The sequence below is a fragment of the Gobio gobio genome (assembly GCF_949357685.1).
Source record: "Gobio gobio genome assembly, chromosome: 13".
In the NCBI taxonomy this organism is placed as follows: Eukaryota; Metazoa; Chordata; class Actinopteri; order Cypriniformes; family Gobionidae; genus Gobio; species Gobio gobio.
In genome coordinates this window covers 23,407,072-23,432,557 of record NC_137106.1, presented here as the reverse complement: position 1 = coordinate 23,432,557, position 25,486 = coordinate 23,407,072, and the positions used below count along the sequence as shown (strand labels likewise).

The 25,486-nt window shown below is 37.8% G+C and overlaps 2 protein-coding genes across 3 annotated transcripts in view; one reads left to right on the top strand and one right to left on the bottom strand.

Annotated features, from left to right (window-relative positions):
• The window catches only part of hhat (hedgehog acyltransferase), an 82,277-nt gene extending 79,241 nt beyond the window's left edge, over positions 1–3,036 (top strand). For both annotated transcript variants that reach the window (XM_079832993.1, XM_079832991.1), the window contains one exon: positions 2,938–3,036. In XM_079832993.1, the coding sequence (XP_079689119.1) occupies positions 2,938–2,972 (35 nt within the window). In that variant the 3' untranslated portion in view covers positions 2,973–3,036. The remainder of the gene's footprint in view (positions 1–2,937) is intronic.
• Positions 1–25,486, bottom strand: part of kcnh1a (potassium voltage-gated channel, subfamily H (eag-related), member 1a) — a gene marked incomplete at both ends in the record, with an annotated part of 89,978 nt that overhangs the window by 12,988 nt on the left and 51,504 nt on the right. The window contains 3 exons of the mRNA XM_079832988.1: positions 5,022–5,218; positions 10,889–11,141; positions 18,405–18,604. Of these exons, the coding sequence (XP_079689114.1) occupies positions 5,022–5,218; positions 10,889–11,141; positions 18,405–18,604 (650 nt within the window). The remainder of the gene's footprint in view (positions 1–5,021; positions 5,219–10,888; positions 11,142–18,404; positions 18,605–25,486) is intronic.

The window sequence follows — 25,486 nt, the reverse complement described above, 5'->3', positions numbered from 1 at the left end:
CACATTCAAACAGAGTGACTTAAGAAGCACCGTGTCGAATAGATTATAACTAATATTAACCGCAAATGCATGTTTATTTTTATCAGCATGTTTGTGTACTTCAGTTTACTGATATTTCTATTCCTGTGTGTTTTGAAATTATTTTCGAAAAGGGCAAATTGTTCTATTAGGAAAACGGAATAAAAAGACTGACGCTTGTTTATGATATGGTTACTTGGTTAGTATAAGCTGAAGGTTTTTGTGGCGAAATGCTGCTGCTAAGTGAATCACCCCTGTGTATCTTGTGCTTTTACTGTGTGTCTCATGCTGACTGACTGGTTTTATGTCCCTGATCTGATCAGATTTACCACACTCATCACGACCTCACGAAATCTGATCCCTCAGCGACGACTGATTCACTCACACCTGCCAAACCCACACACACACACACTCACGGATCGCAGGGTCATGAAGGGACTTATTGAGTAAATGGCAGTCAAACCAGTGATACACAACTGACATTTTACCACTCAAAACTTTTGACAGCAATTCATTTGCAGCAGCGAATGCGCATGTTATTGCATGCTGAAGTGTGTGAATGCCTTTTGTACAGTTGTGTGTGCATGAATGTGTGTTTTACCCATTACAGCTGCATAAACTGTAACCTTAATCAAAGCTAAAATTACTATTGACACAGCAGCATTGAGATGAAAAGGATTTTACAGTGTTACCTTGGCAACCACAAACATGCAGAATCAGAAACAAATTGGATGGACCATTTAAGCGCTGTATGTACTGTCTCGGCATCATGGGAGTGTGTTTGTTTGGATTTTACATAGAAAGATGCAGGAACTGTGGTGCTATGTGCCCTGTTGTGTACAAACTCAGTTTACCCTTAGATAAGACCTGCAGATATCCCTGATTCAGTTTTAGTACAAACAGTGTGATTTCGATTTTATATGTTTGTCAAAGTAAAAGTTTAAAGGAAGGTTCTGGATCAATACAAGTTAAGGTCAACTGCATTTGTGCTTAATGTCAACCGTGGTGGATGGAAAGAATTTGTACTCTATAGAGTATTGTTATTTTAGGAAACCATTACTTCACTACGTTCCAAAGTGTAATATTTTACTTATTACTTCTGTACATTTCATAAAAATATATATTAGTTCCGTTATTTTGAACTGAAGTAATGATTGTCAGATTTGTGAACAAATCATTCTTTGGAGTCGATTCCTTTCTATTCAATCTGTTTACCGCTCACACTGAATGATTCATTGGGGAATTTGTCTGATCTGATTGCAGCTGTTTATGTAAGTAGGTTATATATGACTGCACAAAAATAATAAATGATGGTCTATTGATCAGCACTTTTACTTTTGATAATTATAATAAAAAATTTTAATGTAGCGAAATAAAATATTACATATAACAAAGGCATTATAAGTAAAATATTTAACAGTTTCTACTCAAGTAAAATTTAAAAGGAATACTTTAGTTTTTCTGGAATAGTCATTAGAGTATAAGTCGATTATGACAGAATATGAAAAGTTTAGATTCATGTCAATTGCCTGTTCCACTGTTTTTTGACAGTTCATGTGCTATTCAACCTCGGACAAATGTTGTTGATAGAACTTCGTTTGAGTTTGGATTGATCCTAAGAATATTTCTGTAGGGCTTTGAAAAAAGTGACTTGTCTGAACACTCTCTACACTGCATTTGGGAGTTATTTAGTTAGGAATGAGGACTCGTGCATACATTAAAAGTAAAAAAAAAACAGTCCCGTAATTACAAATAGACTGCTATGTATACTGTGTTCGCTGCTGCTGTTGTATCTAGGCCAAAAAATCTGACCACTGTATAAGTCTATTGGTGAATATGGAATGTGTCCAGAAATCTAACATATGTTGTCTTCCTGTGACATATTTTTTCTATGTATAACAAGTTTTTGTCTATCTGGGTCACAGTCAAACAGTAAACATTATAACTAATTCATGGAGACATGAGCTAATTAAAGGCTCCCATTTGGCAATGTTCTCACAGAGGCATTAATATAACTACATTTTGTGTTTTCATGTATCAATGTATTGTTTAAGATAACAGTTGAGGTAAAGATCCAGCTATTTTTCGAACAAGTGACGCAAACATGAGTCCATTACAAACAAGTGTAGGAGTGAGCAGCTCGGCAGAGAGACTACTCACTGAAGCTCTTATCTGTACCATTATAGTTTAAAAGATGCTTAACAGTATATATTTATGCAGCAGATGGATTATGTAAATGAATCTGGTTCTCCAGCTCCAATATGAAAGTGTTTGCTGAAGTATATGATATATATTTAACCCCATATGGATAAATATAACTATACGGCATAAGCCGTTCCAATAAAGAGGCAGACGCTCACTGAGCTATTATTAGCCTCCTCCTCAGACCCAGTTCCACTGAGAAACAGAACTCAGGCAGGACCGAGATTCAAAATTTAGACACACTGAGGGCCATTTTATCATGCTGACAATCTTTTATCATAGTGTCTTTATTTGGAACTGGGAAGGAATGTATGGGTAGGGTAACGGCTACACTTCAAGATCTGGTTTATGAAGTGTTACAGTTATTTTGAACGCGATTTGATGTGATAAAATGATAACGCAGTGCAATATTTTTCTCCAAACTGTCAAAACTATGGGGAATATCGAGGATGTGGCTCAGAAGGTTGTTTGAATTCTCTGGTTTGCGGGTGACCCCCTTGACTTAGGGTAATTTCCTGATCCTAGCCTATCGTTTCCTGTCACTTCTGTATTATCCTCTTCAATAAAGCCCATGTAGAAACGACAGGGATTTAGAGGGGAAAAAAAACCCTGTATGTCCTTTAATCCCTTAATCCACATTTCAGTCATTGCTGGCCAATTAACAAGTCAGTTTAGTAGTGTTTGTGTTTCTGATCAGAATATTTCTCTATTTTTCAGTCTCCATCTTTCATTATCTCTGGTTGAACGGTTAAGCAGCTCTATTGATCTCTTTCTCAGTCAGATGAGTGGCACACAGCTCTTCAATTCACAAATAATGTATGTATTAACAGCTCCCACACACCTATGTTATCACATGTTTGCATTGGCACTTCCACACACACACACACACACACACCCAAACCTCTCCTCTTAACGTACTGAGTTAGGTCTGTTTAAAGCAAAGCAGCAGCACAACTGTATACAGAAGGCTTGTGTTTTGCCTTTCTGCTAAAAAAAATATGTAGCTCCAGTGGAGAACTTGCTGATTGGTATTAACAATATAAAATTACTAAATCCCCTTGTTTTGAGGTGTGCCATAAAGCTTACATGATAAAATGTTGGTAATACGTATGTAACTCTCCGTCATTTATTTATTTGCCAAACAAATAATGCCAGTTAGAGAGGGTTTTAAAGTAATTTTTGACATAACGCGCTATCCAGCATACCCGGTTAAAAAAGTCACCGCTCGCCACTGTGCATCTCTATATAGACAAAGTGATTTCTGGGTTTACATTCATCATTTCATTTAATAATATCCATTAGGGCTGTCACAATATCAGACTTTCATAACACGATTGTGAATTTGACAATTAAGAACAATATTATCCCGTTTTTTCTAGATCTCTTTTTTTGGCGAATTAATCACACTTAAAGCCACAATATGTCATTTTTCGCTGCTAGAGGTCGCTTATTCAAAACAAAAACATAGCTTGATGACGCCTTGATTTCGCAGAGCTTTTATTATGCCGCAGGTTCAGCTTTTTCCGCTCATGCGTATGTGGGGTAACGCAGCACTGTTTTATCATATTAGATACATTTGAGCGTGTTGAAAGTGATGTTATATAATGCTACTCTGTGTGTTCGCTCGGCGGCTACTATGAGACACTTGTTTCACACTGCAGTAAGCTGGATCGATATTAAGCATGGTAAAACATGGTACTCAGCATGGTAAATAAAAAAAAAAACGGGATTTAAACAATGATTAACTGCGTTGAGCTATATAACAATGATTCGTTTTCTGTCAATGAATGTATCCAAACAGTTGCTCACCTGTCTATTAAAACACACAATATATTAAAGTGTCTACAAAATAAAGCCGGAAATTGAGGGTAACAGTCCGTGTCCTGATTATAATGGCTTATTTCTCTGGATTTAAACATTCATGGAAACTTTTGGGATAATGTAAGTACACAAGTCAACAAAAAATATATAACATTGTTCTAGTGGTTTTTGTGTATTTTAATCCAAAAATCTTACATATTGTATTTTTAAAATACTAGGGAGTAACGCTTTTATGAGTCGTCTCTGACATGATTTTGTGCGGCAGTAGTAGCTATGCAAGCTATGATTTCTTTTCCTTTTTAAGACCATCGACAACCAGCGTTAAGTTTCAGTACTGCCACCTACTAGGTTGGAGTATCAACCAGGTACTGGTGCTGAATTATTTACAATATTACCATGTGTAGTATCAACTCAATATCAACATGAAATGAATTATTGACACTGGGTTATTTACAATATTATTGTATGTGTAGTATTAAGTCAATATCAATGTTTCATTTTTGATATCACAGTTAGTAGTTTTATATTGTCAGCTCTTTATTGCACACCCATAATTGTCCATAAATTAACATTAGTTTCTCCTGTTTCTCGGGAGTGGGCGTTTAAGAACTTTTCTCATTTACATGAGGAGGTGGGTTGCATTTACATCCATATGGTGATTAACTTGCATAGAATAGAAAGTGTAGCTATTAACTGCTTAAATTATCTGGATTTACTCTTATTTTACTAAATAGAAAGTGTCTAGATGGCTTTAGAGAGCTGTATTTATATTTTCCCACGAGTTCAACATGTTAGAATCTACTTCCAGCTTTGCTCGTGCTGTGCAGTGAAGTTTGAATGCAGTAATTTGGGTGGCCTTTACAGGGCCTGTAATGTGGGTGCTGAAAAATTCTGCGTACATATGTGGTCTGACATGGACCAGCGGAAATTGTATTGAGAGTACTGAAAGGGAAAGAGAATGGCAGACAGCATTCACTCACCCGTTTGCGCAGGTTGTACGTAAGCAGGAGGTTTCGTGAGAAGTGATTGGAGAAGGCGGTGTAGAACTCTAGGACTTTCTGAAGCGCGTCCCGTTTGATCACGTGCAGGTCACAGTATGTTAGCGCTCTCACATTAGCACACGCCTGAGCTAGCGTCACCTCCTTCCAGAACACGTCCCCAAACACATCACCTTTACCTGCGGAAATACACAGACACTTTATTACACGCACAAACAAGCCTAAGCTGCATTTCTCAAAAGCATTGTGAGCTAAGTTGATCCTAGAGACAATTGGTAGCAATGGTTCTATGATCTATTGAGGCGTACAGGAGAAACAGTCCTGATTGGTACATTTCTGGAGGACTCTGTGACTCTCTAAATAACTGGCAGATTGATACTATATATATATATATATATATATATATATATATATATATATATATATATATATATATATATATATATCCAGAAATCACAATATATGATTTTTTAACTATTTATTTGTATGATACAGCTGCAAATAAGTATTTGAACACCTGTCTATCAGCTAGAATTCTGACCCTCAAATACCTGTTAGTCTGCCTTTAAAATGTCCACCTCCACTCCATTTATTATCCTAAATTAGATGCACCTGTTTGAGGTCGTTAGCTGCATAAAGACACCTGTCCACCCCATACAATCAGTAAGACTCCAACTACTAACATGGCCAAGACCAAAGAGCTGTCCAAAGACACGAGACAAAATTGTACACCTCCACAAGGCTGGAAAGGGCTACGGGGAAATTGCCAAGCAGCTTGGTGAAAAAAGGTCCACTGTTGGAGCAATCATTAGAAAATGGAAGAAGCTAAACATGACTGTCAATCTCCCTCGGACTGGGGCTCCATGCAAGATCTCACCTCGTAGGGTCTCAATGATCCTAAGAAAGGTGAGAAATCAGCCCAGAACTACACGGGAGGAGCTGGTCAATGACCTGAAAAGAGCTGGGACCACCGTTTCCAAGGTTACTGTTGGTAATACACTAAGACGTCATGGTTTGAAATCATGCATGGCACGGAAGGTTCCCCTGCTTAAACCAGCACATGTCCAGGGCCGTCTTAAGTTTGCCAATGACCATTTGGATGATCCAGAGGAGTCATGGGAGAAAGTCATGTGGTCAGATGAGACCAAAATAGAACTTTTTTGTTCTTAATTCCACTAAACGTGTTTGGAGGAAGAAAAATGATGAGTACCATCCCAAGACGCCATCCCTTCTGCAAAGCATGGGGGTGGTAGCATCATGCTTTGGGGATGTTTTTCTGCACATGGGACAGGGCGACTGCACTGTATTAAGGAGAGGATGACCGGGGCCATGTATTGCGAGATTTTGGGGAACAACCTCCTTCCCTCAGTTGGAGTATTGAAGATGGGTCGAGGCTGGGTCTTCCAACATGACAATGACCCGAAGCACACAGCCAGGATAGCATATGCTCTGTAAGAAGTATATCAAGGTTCTGGCGTGGCCTAGCCAGTCTCCAGACCTAAACCCAATAGAAAATCTTTGGAGGGAGCTCAAACTCTGTGTTTCTCAGCGACAGGCCAGAAACCTGACTGATGTAGAGAAGATCTGTGTGGAGGAGTGGGTCAAAATCCCTCCTGCAGTGTGTGCAAACCTGGTGAAAAACTACAGGAAACGTTTGACCTCTGTAATTACAAACAAAGGCTACTGTACCAAATATTAACATTGATTTTCTCAGGTGCTCAAATACTTATTTGCAGCTGTATCATACAAATAAATAGTTAAAAAAACATACATTGTGATTTCTGGATTTTTTTTTTTAGATTATGTCTCTCACAGTGGACATGCACCTACGATGACAATTTCAGATCCCTCCATGATTTCTAAGAGGGAGAACTTGCAAAATAGCAGGGTGTTCAAATACTTATTTTCCTCACTGTATATATAATTTATTTTTTTCTTCAGGTAATATATTGGATGGACCTCTTTATTATACAGCAAAAAAATCTTATTTTTAATCAGTATATTTGTTTTGTTGTCTTAAGCCAAATTGTATATTGTACACTAGCATTCGGAAGTTTAAAGGGATAGTTCACCCAAAAATGAAAATTATCCCATGATTTACTCACCCTCAAGTCATCCGAGGTGTATATGACATTCTTCTTTCAGACGAATAAAATCTGAGTTATATTAAAAATGTTCTGGCTAATCCAAGCATTATAAAAGCAGTAATAGTTGCTCTGTTTTTGAAGTCCATAAAAAATGCATCTGTCCGTCAAATAACGTGCTCCACGTGGCTCCGGGGCGTTAATAAAGGCCTTCTGAAGCAAATCGATGCACTTGTGTAAGAAAAATATCCATATTTAAAATTTTATTTCATTTTTTTCTGTGGCTCTGCATCAGCCGTCCACGCGCCATCACTTCCAGCAAATAAGGTCAAAATACATGCAAAATACCGGCGCGATCATAGATATATACATAGATTCCTCATTAGTGCCTGCGCAGATCGGTCGAATGAGGCATCTACGTATATATATATCTTTGATCGCGGCAGTATTTTGACCTTATTCGCCGGAAGTTATGGCGCTGGGAATACTAGATGACATTCGTCTGATAAGAGGTAAAAAAATTACATAAATACTGTTCGGTTTCTCGTAGAAACCGATCGTTCCGTGTCTTAAGACATCAATGTGTCGCCACGAGCCGCATGGTTTAATAAGGATTCGTATGTCTATGTGTTTTTACTCTCATTGCTCTCATCTAAAATATCCCCATTGACATACATTATACGACTATCACACTGCAACGGTTGGAGTTAAAAATCTTCATTTGTTTTCTACTGAAGAAACAAAGACACCTACATCTTGGATGCCCTGGGGGTAAGCAGATGAACATACAAATGTAGTTTTTGGGTGAACTATCCCTTTAAGTAAGGTGTTTTTTGATGAGGAGGGTTGGTTGCCAGTAAAGACATTTGTAATGGATAAAAAAAAAATTGCTGTTCTTTCAAACTGATGAATCAGTTCCACAAAAATTTTAAGCAACTGTCAACAGTTGCCATAATAATAAGAAATGCTTCTTGAGCAGCAAATCATCACATTAGAATGATTTCTGAAGGATCATGTGACACTGAAGACTGGAGTAATGATGCTGAAAATTCAGCTTTGCCATCCCAGTAATACATTACATGTTAAAATATATTAAAATAGAAAACCGTTTTAAATTGTAATAATATTTCACAATATTACTGTTTAACTGTATTTTAATTCAATAAATGTAGCATAAGAAACTTCTTTCAATTTTGAAGTGTATGTCTTCCAATGGCATATTTTTTCAGAATAAACCCTGCTAAATTAATTTCTTGTTTTCTATGTCATTTTTTGCTGCAAAAAAAAAAAAAAATTGTTTCGTCTTTCCTCCTCTATCTTAGATCGGGTTACAGTAGACAGATCATGTGTACTGATTTTATTGGTCTGAAATTCAACTAATGTTTAACAACACCAACATGTCAGATCAGAAGATTTAAGCAGTCGAAAGCATTTAAAATCTCATTCACAACAATATCCTGGCAAGGCAACAGTCTTTCGCACACACAAACATACTTTTATTATGATTGATCAATCTACTTAGATAATAGTGCTACATAATATGAGCATGTCTGACAGGGGAGAAATATGACGAGACATATTCCCTCATTCCATTACTGAAATGAACAAATGCACAAAAGTCTTGTCCATCCATCTCTGTCTGCTCACATCTTGGATAAGTTGGAGTTACAGAGCCAAAATATCCACTCAGATAAATTATTTACGGTTGTCTCAGTAAATGTTCTAGAATACAGATTCCTTCCTGCAAGCAGAGAAAAAGAGATCTAGAGTGTCACATTTTGTTACGAGACATCAATAATCAATGGTGTTTGACATCATTGATGCATCCTGATGCACTAAATGTATATATTAAATATTCACTAATACATTCTGTTCTTTTGAACTTTCTATTTATTAAAGATTTCTTTAAAAAAAAGAAAGCTTTATCACGGTTAAAAATAATTAGGGCAGCACAACTGTTATCAACACTGATAATAAGAAGAAAAAAAGCTGGAGTAATGGCTGTTGGAAATCCAGCTTTGCTATCACAGGAATGTATTGCATTTTAAAATATACAGTATTATAATAGAAAAGGGTTATTTTAAAAGTGTAATAATTTTTCTGAATACTACAGTTTTACTGTAGTTTTGATCAAATAAATGTAGCCTTGTTGAGCCTTGTTGAGTAGGTCTTACTGACCCCAAACTTTTGAATAGTAGTGTATGTGTAGGAAGAGTTTGTGTATGACGACTTAAATTTTGCATAGACATCATCTTTTGTGCTCCACAGAAGAAACAAATATAGAAATACAGGTTTAGAATGACATAAGATATATATGAGGCTTGACAGAATTTTCATTTTCGGGTGAAATGTCTCTGTCTTCATAGTCTGATCTGTGTGTGTATGTATATACATATATATGTATATGTGCAAATTTTAGAAACAAAAGAGAACATTTCTGGCCTTTGAGGCTGATCCTAAATCAGTTTAACAGCCGTGACATAGAGCCAAATTTAGCAAAGCATTGTTAGTTTGTCTGTCAACAGAGAAAAATACGGCCATTAGATGCTCAGCTCTGTGGCTTCATGAGGCAAAGTAGCCTAATTTTGTGTTGTGACAGACAAATGTTGAAAATTACACCCGTTACACCAGGAGCTGTATACATCTATTAGTCACATGTCTGACCTAAGATCACTGTTTGCATTCTTTATTCTTTTTTAAGGATGGTGAGTTGATGCTAAACTAAAGAAAATGATGAAATGATACCAGTCTTATTTTGTATCAAAATATCAGATCTATGCATTAGGCCTCTATCAGATGCTGCCTATTATGTCATTAATATTAATTAAGCAATAATATTGACAAGAAAAAGAGAAAATCACCCACTACACTCAATTTCTTTAATACTATTTTTAAAAATATATATAAATTCAGCAATTTTGTTGTCTTGTGGACTATATGTAAACATTTTTTATGTATTTTGTATGTGTCCCTCTTATTTTGCTAAAATTATTCACATTTTCACAGTTTCTGCAAGGGCGGGGTGTGTAAAATGTATATAAAATGTCAATTTCCATTTGTTTTTCGTAATTTGATTGACTGAATGAGACAATATGGAGCCAACGTGAGAGAATATTACAGTGTTTATAGCATTATGACATTATCTATTTCAATAAGTAATCATTTAAACAGACAGGGCGTTTAAGGTTTATAGTGACATAAATCTTCACAGTTCATTGTGTGGCAGAGAAAATGTTTTTGAACAGAAGACAAAAGAAGTCTACACAGCTAGCAAGCTGGAACGCTTCCAACTCAATTATTGCCAGAAAAGGATGAACCGATACTTAGAGTGGATCTTAAAAACATACTTTAGAACTTACTTTTCAAATATCTTTTTATTGTTACTTTTTATCATCAGTTTAGGACATATTCTGCAGTATTTAACATGCATTATGCTCAAAATTTCAGCTTTTTCCCTCTTCATTTTATTATGTTCCCTGGATGTTTCACACACAGAGGAAGAAATGAACACCTTGATCAAAAAGGAAACATGGTGCGGGAAGTGGGAAGAAACAAAAGGGAGAGGGGTGGCACAGTGTGGAGGAGATATATGATCGCATGGAAGCCCTGTGGATGCAAATAATCCTCCCATTGGGAACTAAACCTAAGACAGAGGGATGGGATGATGTCATGATGTGCAAACTGCTAAATATAATTAATGCACCTTTGCTAAAAACATATATCAAAGAAAATAATCAAATCCATACCTAGGCAATATTCTCTTACCCAGAATGGCGACCACCTCGTCGTCTTGTATGACCTCCAGTGACCCTGACACCACAAAACATAAGCTGTCCACGCTCTCGCCCGCATGGTAGATAAGATCGCCTGGAGCGCAGTGGATGGTCTGGAACTCCATGGCCAGGGCCCGCAAACAGCCGTCACTGGCCAGACGGAAAGCGGGATGTTCCTTAAAAACCTTCCTGTTCAGGTGCACGCATATATCCGCACGCATGTCTTTAGGACAGATCTGCAAAACCTGTAATAAGAGAGAGAAATATCAGATTTAAGTGGTTATTCTGCTGCAACTTCACTTGATTTACAGGGGCCATGTCAGACATATTTTCCTTGTTCTTTTGAGAGAAAAGAGCTTGATATTCTATGAAAATATACTGTAACTTTCATACAGTACATACAAATGACAACAAGCAAGAGACTAGATTATAAACACAGAACTAAACATTTGCATCTCTTTATATCATCAGTATCTAATTCAACAAAAATCTTAAAATGAAATGAAATCTGTTAAAATGTCCAAATTAAATATGTAGTTCAGTCGTGAAACTCTAGAAGGCACATTCTGGTGGGTCTTCTGCCTTTCCTTCTGCTATAGCAATCGCATCATTTACATGGCACAAGCTGATTCTGTTGATTCTACAGTCAATGAAATTCCTTGCTTAATGATTATAGAGTCTGGGGTTCGGTGTTCACTGTAAACTGCCTCCCCCAGCTCCACTTGTTTAAGTCTGCTATGAGATTTATGTATGCCTATTCATGCAACAACAGCATATATTACACCTTGTCTACACCGGACGCAAAAACAATAAAACTTATTATAAACAGTGATTCTGTCTACACTGGATTAGGGATGCACCGAATCCAGGATTCGGCCGAATATTGGGCTTTTTGACGGGGTTCGGTTTCTGCCGAACCTCAGAATTTTTTTCCACCGAACCCGAACCCTAGGCTTGCACTATGCGCGTCCCGCGGGTCGAACGTAATGATGCCGCCGTTGAAAGTGAAAATGGAACTCATGAACAGAAAACGTGGCAGTAGCTACTTCAAGTCAAAAGAAGGCGATTCAAGTCGAGCTACATGTTCAGTCCGATTTGTCTCGTGATGACAAGGACCGTAAACAACAGCGCTGTTAAAGGGGTGGTAAAACACATTCTTTTGAAGGCTTGACTGTGTTTGTGGGGTGCACTGTAACATGTGTTCATGCTTCGTTTAAAAAAAAATTGCCTTATTTTTCATATATTTGACCTTTATTCTACACTGCTCTGTCCCTCCTTGTAAAACGGTCTGATGCTTTCCGGGTTGTATGAAGCCAGTCCCTCAAAAATACGCAGTGGGCTCTGATTGGTTAGCTGGCCCAGTGTGTTGTGATTCGCTAAACGCCTAGTGCACGTATGTCGGAAACGTCACGCCCCTTACCGGAGGCTGTGCTTTGGTCAGTGTTAGAAACAACGGCGTCAATAAAACCATATGAGCCCGATTCAGACCCAGAACATTTGAGTGAAGATGATCGAGCAGAACCTGTTCAGTCCTCAAGAGTAAAGACTGCGGATCTATAATGATCGCTACTGAATGGCACTTTAACTTTTGTATTTTTAGAACGATTATAGCCAAATATCTGTCGCAAGAACTAACCCAAAACAAACACTAAGCACTGGCTTTAACTAGTAAGTTAGCCAAATCACACACAGAACCATGTTTAGCATGCCTGTAGATAAACAATACATAAAAGCTCTAATCAAAGAATCATTTACACTAATGCCAGGTTCGCTGTTGAGATTTTAACGTTAGTGTTTGTAACGTTAGGTGTTCGTCGGATAACGTTAAGTATGAATGAGTATTTAACAGACTGGTTTGCAGAACAGCGCTGTCATCTGTTTACTTCCTTGCTACAACCTATTACAGGAAAACACATCGATGAAAAATAAATCAGACTTACAGGTTGTGGCCCGTAAACAGCTTCTGTTTGTAAATCCAGCTTTCAGGACAAGCCGTTGTGCATATCCTGTATTGAACTCGCGAAGTTTGTGGAAGTTTGTGTTGTCCTCCGTGAAATGTGCAGCGCGCGCGTCGTGCATCCACGCACCGGCAGTGTTTTTTTCACGCAGCTGACGTTGTGCAAATCTGGCATTGAAATCGCGAAGACGGTGGATGTTTTCCTCTGTTAGATGTGCTGCAGGGAGCCCTGCGCGCGCCTGATTCCCCGCTGACTCAAACACACGTGCATATAACATGCTGTATGTTAAACGCTCTGCAACGCACGCACCCCCGTCCCAAGGAAGGCTGAACAGAGCAAGTACCCCAGACCTGCAATCCGGATGAAAATAACAGCATTTCCTTGGCATCGCGGCAACAACACTCCAGCCTACTATACCACAACCGCGCCGCGATACAAAATGGCCTCACCCCCCCTTATTTAATATTCTCGGAGGAGGGGTTTATGTAAATATTGAGCCTGTTGATGTCACCAACCCTGGAGGAATGTGTGTAGTCGCCTACTGGCCGTTTGCTGTAGTTCTTAGAAACTGATTTCTTTAAAAGCAAATATCTCCCTTTGCTTTAAACTTTGAACGTTGTAACTTTGCAGATGTTGTTTATGCTCAAGCAGCAACATTACACGTTAGCTAAAGTTAGAATAGTGAAATCGTGGTTTACCACCCCTTTAAAACATTTGCGTATGAAACATCCGAGATAATACGAGTTGTGCGTGAAGGAATCAACAGTCATATAGATCAGATAAAATATAAATAAAAAGAATAAAATACATAGGCCTACACTAAATATTTTCCACTTAATTAATAACCAAATTAATATGACAAAACGAAAATACACTAAATCCGTAAGCTTTGAAGAACCGGAATCGTTTTTTTTTTTTTTTTTTTGGTCAAATAAAAATAGAAGACCTAGGCTACCTCAATCTACACCTTGTATGTTTTTTGTTTGTTTTTTAAGTAACATGTCTAAGTGATGTGGGTTAGTCTGGAGGGCAGCCTGTTGACAGTTAAACCCGCGTCAGAAAACAACCTCAATCCTTCTGTCTCCGCAGCGCGCGAGCCTCATCTGAAAGCGCGCGCGCTCCCGCCTCCTGCGCTCTCCGTTGTGCTGTTCTTTGAAATGACAGAGGAAGACTTAAACAATGCTTCAGATGCACTGATGTCCCGGGAATGCAGAGATAACGCCTCGCTAGAGTTGCCAGCCTCGGGAAGCGCCGTTCATTTGCTTTCCACCAGTCAGGAGCTTGTACTACTGCTGTATTTTTCTGTCGAAATGGTCCCACACAGTAAGCTTTTCCATTGCTTCATTTTGCGAGATGTATCTGGTTTGTAGTTGCACATGTCAACGCGCTCCGTGAACAAATAATGCTATAGCCTACATTATATTTTTCTTAACCATGCATCAAAAAACAAACAAACAAAAAAGTGTTAAAAACATTTAAACCGTTTAACTGGTAGTATTAATCGGTCAAAGTTCTTAATTTAGATTAACGGTTAAATGGTCAATAGCATCCCTACACTGCTGTGGACGTTGTTTACTTCGTTAATGGGTTTACTGTGATAATGGACTGAGGATGGGAGTAGGATTTGGTATTCGGTTTCGGATTCGGCCAAATCTTAACCAGTGGATTCGGTATTCGGCCGAACCCCAAAAATCTGGATTCGGTGCATCCCTACACTGGATGCAGTGCGACACAAGCGACAAATCTCCGACAGTAAACCAATGCCTCATTCTATTTATGACGTACTGACATGAAGGGCAAATGTTTGCAATGGGCGCTTTGTCACGTAAACATTTTCTGGGGGGCTCGACCTCTCCAACTAACCCATAAGACCCCCTGAAAGCCTCAAAAGCAAAATTTGAACGGGGTCTCCAATTTGGTCAAAAAAAGTAAAAATATAAATTTTTATCACTAATGGTCACTTAAATTTCCAGTATTCAGAATTCAAAACATTTATTCACAAATATGTACCCTTTTTGGGAACACTTTATAATAACTACACACTATGAGGCATTAGTTGAGCATTAGTAAATAGTTAATTCATCATTTATAAAGCATTAATAGACATTAATAGACAGTTTGTAAATACAGTTATAAATGCTTTATTCTTGATTTATAAGCATATCTATAATGTGTTTAATAATTGTATTTTCATACTTTATAAATGATCAATTTATCCTTTCTAAATTACGTACTACATTTACAAACCAGTTATTTAGGAGTTGTCAGTGGTTCATCAGATCATTTAGAATGTGTAAGTAAAGGATTAATAATTTAGATATACATTTATACAGCTTATTATTTAGACATATATAAATAGTTACTCAGTGTGTTAATAAATGCTTTATTAACACGTATTCCTACTGTAATTCATGATTAATTCCGGTAGATATAAAACATTTAATAGTTGTCAGTAAACTATTTCTGTGAGGACTTATGCCTCGTAAAGCTTTTACAAAGGAGATTTAAAGGCTCAGTTCTCTTCTGCACTGCTGTTCTGTTTTAAAGTTTGTACTGTTTTGACACTTCAAAATATTTTATTATATTATTATTGTTTTATCTAAATTGTATTTATTGGCACTCCTGTAATCCAGTGTCATCCACTGGTAAATTTTTATTCAGCAATGTTTACACTTTACAGAAATGTATTTTTATATCAGATTGCAGAGGCTTAGTTTTATTTTACAGCAGTTATGTTTTCTGGCGGTCTAAAGGAATATTATTTTCTATGACATTGAAGAGGTTTAATTTGATATTAAGTTACTAGTTGTACAGTCTCCATTTTTGCATTTTGAAATAAATATTTCAATGTGCTATATTCCTCCTGTGTTGTTTGTTTCCTTTTTCTGTTCAGAAGAGAACTGAGCCTTTAAATCTCCTTTGTAAAAGCTTTACGAGGCATAAATAGTCGTCACTTTAGATGAGCTCACAGAAATAGTTAACTGACAACTACTAAATGTTTCATAACTACCTGAATTAATCATGAATTACAGTAGGAATACATGTAAATAAAGCATTGATTGACACACTGAGTAACTATTTCTATATGTCTAAATAATAAGTACATTTAAATAGTTTATTAATAATTTACTTACACTTTCTAAATGATCTGATGAACCACTGACAACTCCTAAATAACTTGTTTGTAAATAATGTAATACTTAATTTAGACATGATAAATTGATCATTTATAAAGTATGAAAATACAATTATTAAACACATTATACATATGTTTATAAATCAAGAATAAAGCATAGTTGTATTTATAAACTGCCTATTAATGTCTATTAATGCTTAATAAATGATGAATTAACAATTTACTAATGCTTAACTAATGCTTCATAGTGTGTAGTTATTATAAAGTGTTACCCAATTGGGTGCCAAGCAGAGCCAGATAGTCCTGTGCACGTATGCAAATTAGCCATGTGCACCAAACAGAAGAAACGTTGAGAAGTCATACTAAAAATGGCTAGCAAGCGAAAGCTAAACCAGAGTGTCTATATTTTTATTACAATTATTGTTATAATTTTTGTCAAGGAAAAAGCAGTTCAACTTCCAGCTGTTTCTGAATGCATTGCTCTGATGGCAGGAAAATCCTTTAAAGGGTTAGTTCACCCAAAAATGAAAATTCTGTCATTAATTACTTACCCTCATGTCGTTCGACACCCGTAAGACCTCCGTTCATCTTCAGAACACAATATAAGATATTTTAGTTGAACACGGCATCATGGCATCATGAAGCTTCGAAGCGTTATGAATCAATGAGTCGATTCAGCAGTTTGGATCGCCAAAGTCACGCGATTTCAGCAGTTTGACACGCGATCCGAATCATGATTCGACTCACTGATTCATAACGCTTCGAAGCTTCATGATGCCGTGTTTTGAAATCGTCATCACTATATAAGTCGTTATTTAGGGTTTTTTTGCGCACAAAAACTATTCTCGTCACTCCATAAAGTTATTTTAGAACCACTGTAGTGAGATGGACTTTGTAACGACGTCTTTAGTACCTTTTAAGGGTCTTGAGAGTGAACCGTACATTGTGCCAATGGAGGCCTTTCAGAGCCATCAGATTTCAACTAAAATATCTTCATTTGTGTTACGAAGATGAACGGAGGTCTTACGGTGTCGAACGACATGAGGGTAAGTAATTAATGACAGAATTTAAATTTTTGGGTGAACTAATCCTTTAAGGCCTGAGTTGATGTGACGTCATTTTGAACAAAATCAGACCAAAGGCCAAAGCGAACACTTTCCAGAAAAGTTGCCTCCGGCTGCACCTTATTACAAACACCTTAGAACTGCCATTGGTCTGTGGCGATTACATAATAGGTGTGTGTGCGCGGAGGCTCCGGCTTCTTTCACATGCAAATCTTTTCCATTTCATTTCTCGTTCAGTCCGTCGAGGTCAGGCGTCCGCGAGTGAAAACATGAACACGTTGGAGAGATGCTTTATAGTAGAAAATGAAGTTGTACCTCTGATGAAACGAGACACTGATACTGTTTTTCATGTTAAATATGGTAAAGCTGCTTGATTTTAAGCAATCTATTGTACAAAGTGCTATATACGTGATGGGACTTTACAAGAGTGCCGAATTGCAGAGCTGGTGCAAACATATCTACGTTAGAATTTGATGATCAGATGCTTTTCTTATGCTTTATTTAAATAAAAAAAGCTTGCTGTTTTCTCAATTTAGTTGTGTTTATTTTGTTATTGAGAGGAAAGCGAGTAGCACGTATTTACATATTCATCTAACCGTCGCTCTCAGCAGTGTAAATGCATACATTTTTCTATTGCTTTTTATATAAAAATTATATTAATTGTACTAAATTAACAATTAAATTTACAGCCCTGATTATTAGTGTTTTCCCTTATAGCGTTTCTCTTTTTGATAACCACTGTCTCATGGCCAACCAAATTTATGTTGACTGCCATGCCAATGAAGCATACTGAGTGGCTGACATAGAGACAGAGGTACAGGACATGTGTGTGTGCATCTGAGCGCATTAGCGTGTGATATGTCCCTAAGCTGTCATTCCCAGCAGCTCCTCACTTTTCCAGAGCATCTCCCTTTCTGCATGTGGTTGTCACGGAGACATGGTGGCTGGCTCTGGGGAGGACAGTGCGAGTCTGTGTGTGATGAGATGGCTAAATCACGAGAGAGAGAGAGAGAGAGAGAGAGAGAGAGAGAGAGAGAGAGAGAGAAGGAGACAGCTGGAGCATTCTAACAATGTCCGCCCAACGGGGACTTCATATCCACAGAGTCATGCTGTTCCCCTCCTGTGGCTTGAGTATAAACGACAGGACGAGTCTAAACACACAGCGTGAGAAAGCATCTTGATAAAGAATCACACTAATGTTTAAAAATACTTAGCCAGACACACTTACACGAGACAGAGCAGAATTGAGTAACACACACACTCATACACACACATGATAGACAGAAGGTTGGCTGCTGCGAGGTGTCCCGAGTTGCATGCTGGCCAATTGAAGTTGCACAGGGTGTTCACCTTTTCAGTGTCAATACCGTGGGACATGGACCAGGTGGAGGCGATATAATCCATAACCCTCTCGCTCAGGCCTTTGGGCACCTGGTACAGCTTGAGGAAGTCCCGCACGCTGTTAAGCATCTCATGATAGCGGTTAGTGTTGGCATACATCTGCTGGAAGATAGTCGTCACATTACCGAAGATGGTGGCGTAGAGGAGAGCTATAAGAAAGGGAGAAAGAAACTTTTTGGATTAAGTGACAACACAGAGGAGGCGCAGAATAATTAAAATATATAAAAAATTAAATGTAAATTATATACATACAGTGGTCTTCAAAAGTCAAAGACTACATTAAATATTACAAATATTTAAAGTATTTTTTAATAATAATTTATTCATGCAAATAAAACAATTATTGCAAAAAATAAAATCAAAAGAAGCCCCAAATAACTTTTTTTTTTTTTTATTTAGATGGATATAGAGACACTAGCATTCAAACGTTTGGGCTTGTAAAAAATATTTTTATTAAGTTAATATTTTTATTCAGCAAGGACACAACAATTTGATCAAAAGTGAGTTACATAAGATTTCTGTTTAAAATAAATGCTTTTCATTTGCACTTTATATGTATTAAAGAATCTTTAAAATACAACTGTTTCACCATTTAAAATAATAAGACATGTTTTGGAAACCCCAAATCAACATATTAGAATGATTTCTGAAGGATCGTAACACTGGAGACAGCAATTATTGTAATAAATTGCAATTATATTTCGCAATATTACTGTTTTTACTGTATTTTTGATCAAATAAATGCAGTCTTGGTGAGCGTAGTAGACTTCTGTCAAGCATTAAAAAATCTTAATGACCCTAAACTTTTGAAAGATTGTGTGTGTGTGTGTGTGTGTGTGTATATATGTGTCATCTGACACGCATTGGGATATTAGCAGTTACAAAAGCTAAATGGAAAGAAATATTTCAGAAGTTCACTTCAGAAGAGAGAGAGAGAGACAGAGAAGATGATGATAAGTGACAGAGTGAATTGTAAATGAGTGAAAGCTCAGGACAGAAAGAAGAAAATTCAATAAAGGCGAGTGATTGTCTCTTTTAAACTGATTTAGTCAGCCTGTAATGGCTCTGCACACAGAAGGAAATCTAATTACACATGTAGGGACTCGAGGTGTGTGTGTGTGAGTGTGAATCTCCTCCTAAATACCTTCAGATGAGAATTATGAGCTGCCATTACTCTACATTCATGTCTATCTCATGAACTGCCCTGATATATTAACGGTATAGTTCATATACAAATAAAAGTTCTGTCATCATTTACTCACCCTCGTGTCATTCCACACCTGTATGCTGTTTTTTTTTTCTTTTCAGTGGAACAGAGAGAGAATATTTGGCAAGTTCTTTCTGCACAATAACAGTTTGTAGAAACCATTTATAGTGATTCATGCAATTCTTAAAGTTTGTAAGAAACAGGAATAAATTGTAGTCATTATTTTTAGTCAGATTTTTTGTCCTTCAGTGAGCTATCAACTCAAGAGCCGGATCAGTCTGACGCATGAATGAATGAACGGGCACAAAAGAACTATTCATTCACATATTGGACCAATCCGGTTCTTGGGTTCAGCTCACTGACTCAATGATCCACATATTTTGTGTTTTTTTTGTTGTTGTTTTTTTGACAGATGGTCATAATGTTTCAAAAATATATTTGTGAAGATTCATCAAAATATACTTTTGTGTTCCACAGAAAAAAATAACAGCATCCAGGTTTTAAATGACACGATGGTGAGTAAATTATGATAAAAAATGTAATTGTTGGAGGAACTTCCTTGAATTAAAAAAGGAAAAATGCTATTTATCTCTTTAAAGTCGGCATGAAATGGAAATTGCGATAGTCTTTTTTCCCTATTGTGATATATATGAGTAAAATGGCTTCTCGAACAAGAAACAATGTGTGGTGGGATTTCTTCCATTGGGAATTGATTGGATCATTGTTGATTGCTATACCTGTGATCTCATGTGAGTGACAGGTTGTCCCGTCCTTGTACCGAAAAACGTCATCAGAGAAGAGATTTTGTTGCACAAAGGAGGGGAAGTTACTTAGATTAAATATTTCGAGGGCACATTAATAAAAAGAATGTGCACAGATAGTTCATTTATAACAAACACAGCCATTTTAAACACTGTGACTTTAAATAGTGATTTATAATACTGTCATTTAACGTTTGTGCACACTTCCAAACTATTGCAAATGTTGATGTTGAAAAAAAGTTCAAGGCTTGTAAGTACTTGTCAACTACCCATCCGCGGTTTTCTGGGACCCCAGCCATTATTATTCGAGTCTTGTATGTGTATGTGTGTGATGTACAGATATGCAGTGTGACAGTCTTTGTTTATCTGGGGACAGATTTGGCTCCAAGGTGACAATAACGTGGAACGGAGCTGACAGCGACTTTCCTACTGAAAACATGAGCACACACACTAGATTGTCTGACACGACACATAGGACACAGACACGTCCAGATGTATCAATGTGTGAGGTCACAGGGTGGCCGTTTGTTCACCCTGCCATCTCAAAGTTCAACTTTAACTGCTTTCACGGTTCAACATGAACTGTCCTGTCGAATCGCACACGCACACACTCACTCACAACGGTTTTTCATTGCAGAGATTAACAAATGAACAAATAATTGAGCCAGGCAGCTCATTACACACCCTCCCTTTACATTAGCATGGCTGATGTATGCTCTTTAATTGTGTGATGGAGAAAGTGCTAGTATTTCTTGAGTGTTTTGTTCTTTGAGATTGCATGGATTGTTAAGGCAGCTCTTGACTGAATGATCTGATCTAAACACATGGTTATATATTTCATATCACACGTTTAAATTGTTCTGAAGTTTTCAAATGTGCTGTCAAGTTGATATATCATTTATTTATTCAATTTTATATCCACGCACACACACACAGAGCTTTAACAGATAGACATTTCCCATCATTGGGACCAGTTCAGTCCAATTCATGAACATCTGATTCATTCAAACCTGTTTTTGAACTGAATTTAAAAAAACTGCCACAAATCAAAGGCGTGGCTACTTCTATAATAAACTCTCATCAATATGGACATAAGATCTGCAGTGGATTTTTAGTGAACAATTAATTTAAATTGGGTCATTTCGTCAAACAAAGCCTTAAAATCACACACAAGTACAGTGGAGTTCTTTTATTAAGTTTCATTGTCATTTTAAAGCTTGACAGCCCTTTATTCACATCCATTGTTTTAAAAAAAAGAATGTCCAAGATATTTTTCACAAATTAAACTTTTGTGTTCCAATGGTTTGGAACGACATGAGGGGTGAATAAGTGATTACATAATTTTCATTTTTGGGTGAAATGTCCCTGAATGTAGATGTTTTCACAATAAATCTTTCTTTTTTTAATGTCTATTATCTTGTGCAGCTTTCATATGACTGTAAGGTCACTTTTCAACATTACTCTTAAGTAGACATTTTCCGTCATCTTTCACTATGAAATATGATTGGTTCCCAACCTTGGTCCTGGAGTCCCCGCAACAGTAGATATTTTGGGTGTCTCTCTAACCTGACACAACCATTTCAGGGCTGTTTCTCAATATGCGTTCTTGTCTGTAATTGTGTTCTTGTGGACTTGTGAAACGTCATCAGTTGTTGTTCCAAATATCCAAGTTTACATTTAACCAAGTACAGTTCAAATCCCCGGGTGTGTTCTTGCTCCGCCCTTTTTATCAAGGATGCATCGAGAGGTGACTTGTGTAGACTTGAGACAGTCGGGTATCCCATGATGCATCTCACACCAACCAGCAAGCGTCAATAGCGAATGAGAAACCCACGTATTTTAAAAATACTACTATAATTGTGTTACGAAATGTAGTTTTTTAAAGCTCAAATCTGTGGTTTATTTATAAAGAGAGCGCCTATTTGAAAATCTGATCTGACGTTTTCGGAGTTGTGAGATCCAGTCGATCAGTGGGTGCTCAGCGCTCATTAACCCCGCCTAGAGCAGCCTTACCTCGGCTAGTCCTTCTGATGTTTGCCGCTGGCTCTGATGTCTCTGTAGTGGTTAAACATGAGATATAATAAAATTGGTCACTAAAGGTACGTTTACTCAACAGCAATGTACTTAAAACGGAAACGTTTTTCCTTTGCTTTTTTCACGTACAAACGACAACGTTGTCAAAACAATCCCCGTTAACACGGAGCCGCGTAAACGACTAAAAACGTTGTATTATTCATGCCAGGCCAGTAGTTCATGCCAGGCCAGTAGTGACGCATGAAGTCACTGGCCGTTTCCACAAATTCATGTTTTTGTTGTTTACATGGATACAATAACGCTATCGTTTTTAAAAACGTACGCTTTAAAACACGATTTTAAAAGCTTGCGTTTTCAGCCAAAATGCCTTTGTCATGTAAATGAACGCCCAAAAAAGCATAAAACGTTTTCCACAGTGTCATGTATACGGCGCTTAAAACTATATGACTGACACATTAAAATCCCTCAATCCACTTTGTGTCTCCTCTCTCTTTCACACTCTCATTTTCTGTTCCCCTTAGCAAAGCTAAAGCTGAGGTTTCATGAATTTAACATATTTTCTAAAAATAGTCACATTCGGGTTATTCTGTTCCTTCTGAAGTACACAACAACTCAAACCAGGAAACAGCATAAAGAGCATGTGATTTAGAGTGGAAACAATGGCACAGAACCACATTAATCTCCTTTGCCTTCATAAAGGAGTCTAAAATCCATCAAACAATCTGTTTGTGCTCGTGGACTTTCTGTGTGCTCTGTTTAAAACATGCAAGCACACAAGTGCAAGTTCAAGTCATTAGAAGAAGTACAAAAATCTGCTCTAAACCCCAGGGGGACTGTCCTGAGACCGTACTGTAAAGCGGGACTCATTAGCGGAAACGTATATTTTTCACAAAGTTTTGCAGCTCTGATGTTTTTACACCTCCTCTGTTCATTAGAAAAGTGCTGCAGCAATTGTCTTGACATGACATTCAAAACACTGTTTCGGTAAAAAGACTAAACATCTCGCTGTCTGCTTGAGCTGGGCCGCTGCCAGAGACGGAGAGTGAAAGGGGTAGTGGTATAGAGCAAAGAAAAACATGGGGTGGAGGAGATAAGCCTGTGTTAGTGTAATTTGATTAGAGCAGGTGATTAATTGTACTGCCAGCAATTATACTTCCAGCATTATACTAGCTCTTCCCTCCATCTCTCCCCCTCGCTTTCTCTTTATCACCCATTTGCTTTGACTACACAATATGCAGTATAGCCTTGTTTCAAATCAATTCAAAATAGTGACTTAATACTAACAGTAACAAACAATATAATTTATATTCAAGTAAATCATATCAAAATATAAAATTTATGATCTAGAGGTGTAATTTCTGACGAAAACACTAGTGCTTGAATTGCAGCAATAGAGTAGTGTTAAAGCTTAGGATACATTGAAGTTTTAGGCCTTGGTTCCATAGAAAATGAAACGTCAAAAGCATTTTGCCATCTACGTGATGTAAAAGAAAATGTAATTCATCAGACCAGGCCATTTTTTCCATTGCTCCATGGTCCAGTTCTGATTCTCACATGCTCACTGTTGGCGCTTTCGGCGGTGGACAGGGGTCAGCATGGGCAGCCTGACAGGTCTGTAGCTATACAGCCCCATATGCAACAAACTGCAAGGCACTGTGTATTCTGACACCTTTCTAGAACCAGCATTAACTTCTTGAGCAATATGAGCTACAGTAGCTCATCTGTTTGATCTGACCACACGGGCCAACCTTCGCTCCCCACGTGCATCAATGGGCCTTGGCCGCCCATGACCCTGTCGCCGGTTTACCACTTTTTCTTCCTTGGACCACTTTTGATAGATATTGACCATTGCAGACCGGGAACAGCCCACAAGAGCTGCAGTTTTGTCGATGCTCTGACCCAGTCGTCTAGCCATCACAAACTCGCTCAAATCCTTACGTTTGCCCATTTTTCTTTGAGGACAAAATGTTCACTTGCTGCCTAATATATCCCACCCACTAAGAGGTGCCGTGATGAAGAGATAATCAGTGTTACTCACGTCATAATGTTATGCCTGATCGGTGTATATTAAGGCCCCGTTCACACGAAGCCAGAGCTTTCCCTATCCGATCTTTTTTTTCCTCGTTTCAATAAATATCTGCGTACACACAAGAGCATGAAATGGCTCAAACCGATGTAGTATTCATGCCAGGCCAGTATGTGGCGCTGTAATTCTGCCACAGAAATAAACTAAAAACGGAGAAGAGTTGTGGCTAGAAGGGGTACAGCAACAGTCGGAGCAGGTGAGGCTCTCAAAATCTCACAATAAAATAACAATAAATAAATGTGCTACTTACCAGATGTGTTTTATTAACCCTAAACCTACCCTTACAATAATGCAAATGCAGTAATTAAACGACGCAGTATTGATGTGCGCATGCCCAGTGCCCGTAGTTGTATGCCTTCAAGTCTTCCCCGTACAGGATGTTACACACGAAAACGCAAGGGTGTCGGTTTCAGATTTATCCACTCTGGTACCCGGTTTCAAAAAATATCGGTGTCATGCTCCCAAAACACCGGATCCGTGTGGACGAAACGCTGATACGGTACAAAATGTTAACGTATACAGCAAAACGCGTCTCCGCGTTCACGAGGCCACAGTGACGCTGCTGACGTAAGACGCTGTGATGTGTTATCTGGTATCTGCTATGGCACCAGATAACACATCACAGCGTCTTACGTCAGCAGCGTCACTGTGGCCTCATGAACGCGGATTCCAATATAACCGGAAGAGAAGACAATGCTTCATAAAGTCTTAGTTTTTGTTATTTTTGGACCAAAATGTATTGTCGACGCTTCAAAAGAGTCTAACTAACCAAATGATGTCACATATGGACTACTTTGATGATGTTTTCATTACCTTTCTGGACGTGGACAGCAAAGTGTGTACAGACTTGCATTCAAAGGACTGAAAGCCCTCGGACTAAATCTAAAATATCTTAAACTGTGTTCCGAGGATCAACGGAGGTCTTACGGGTTTGGAACAACAT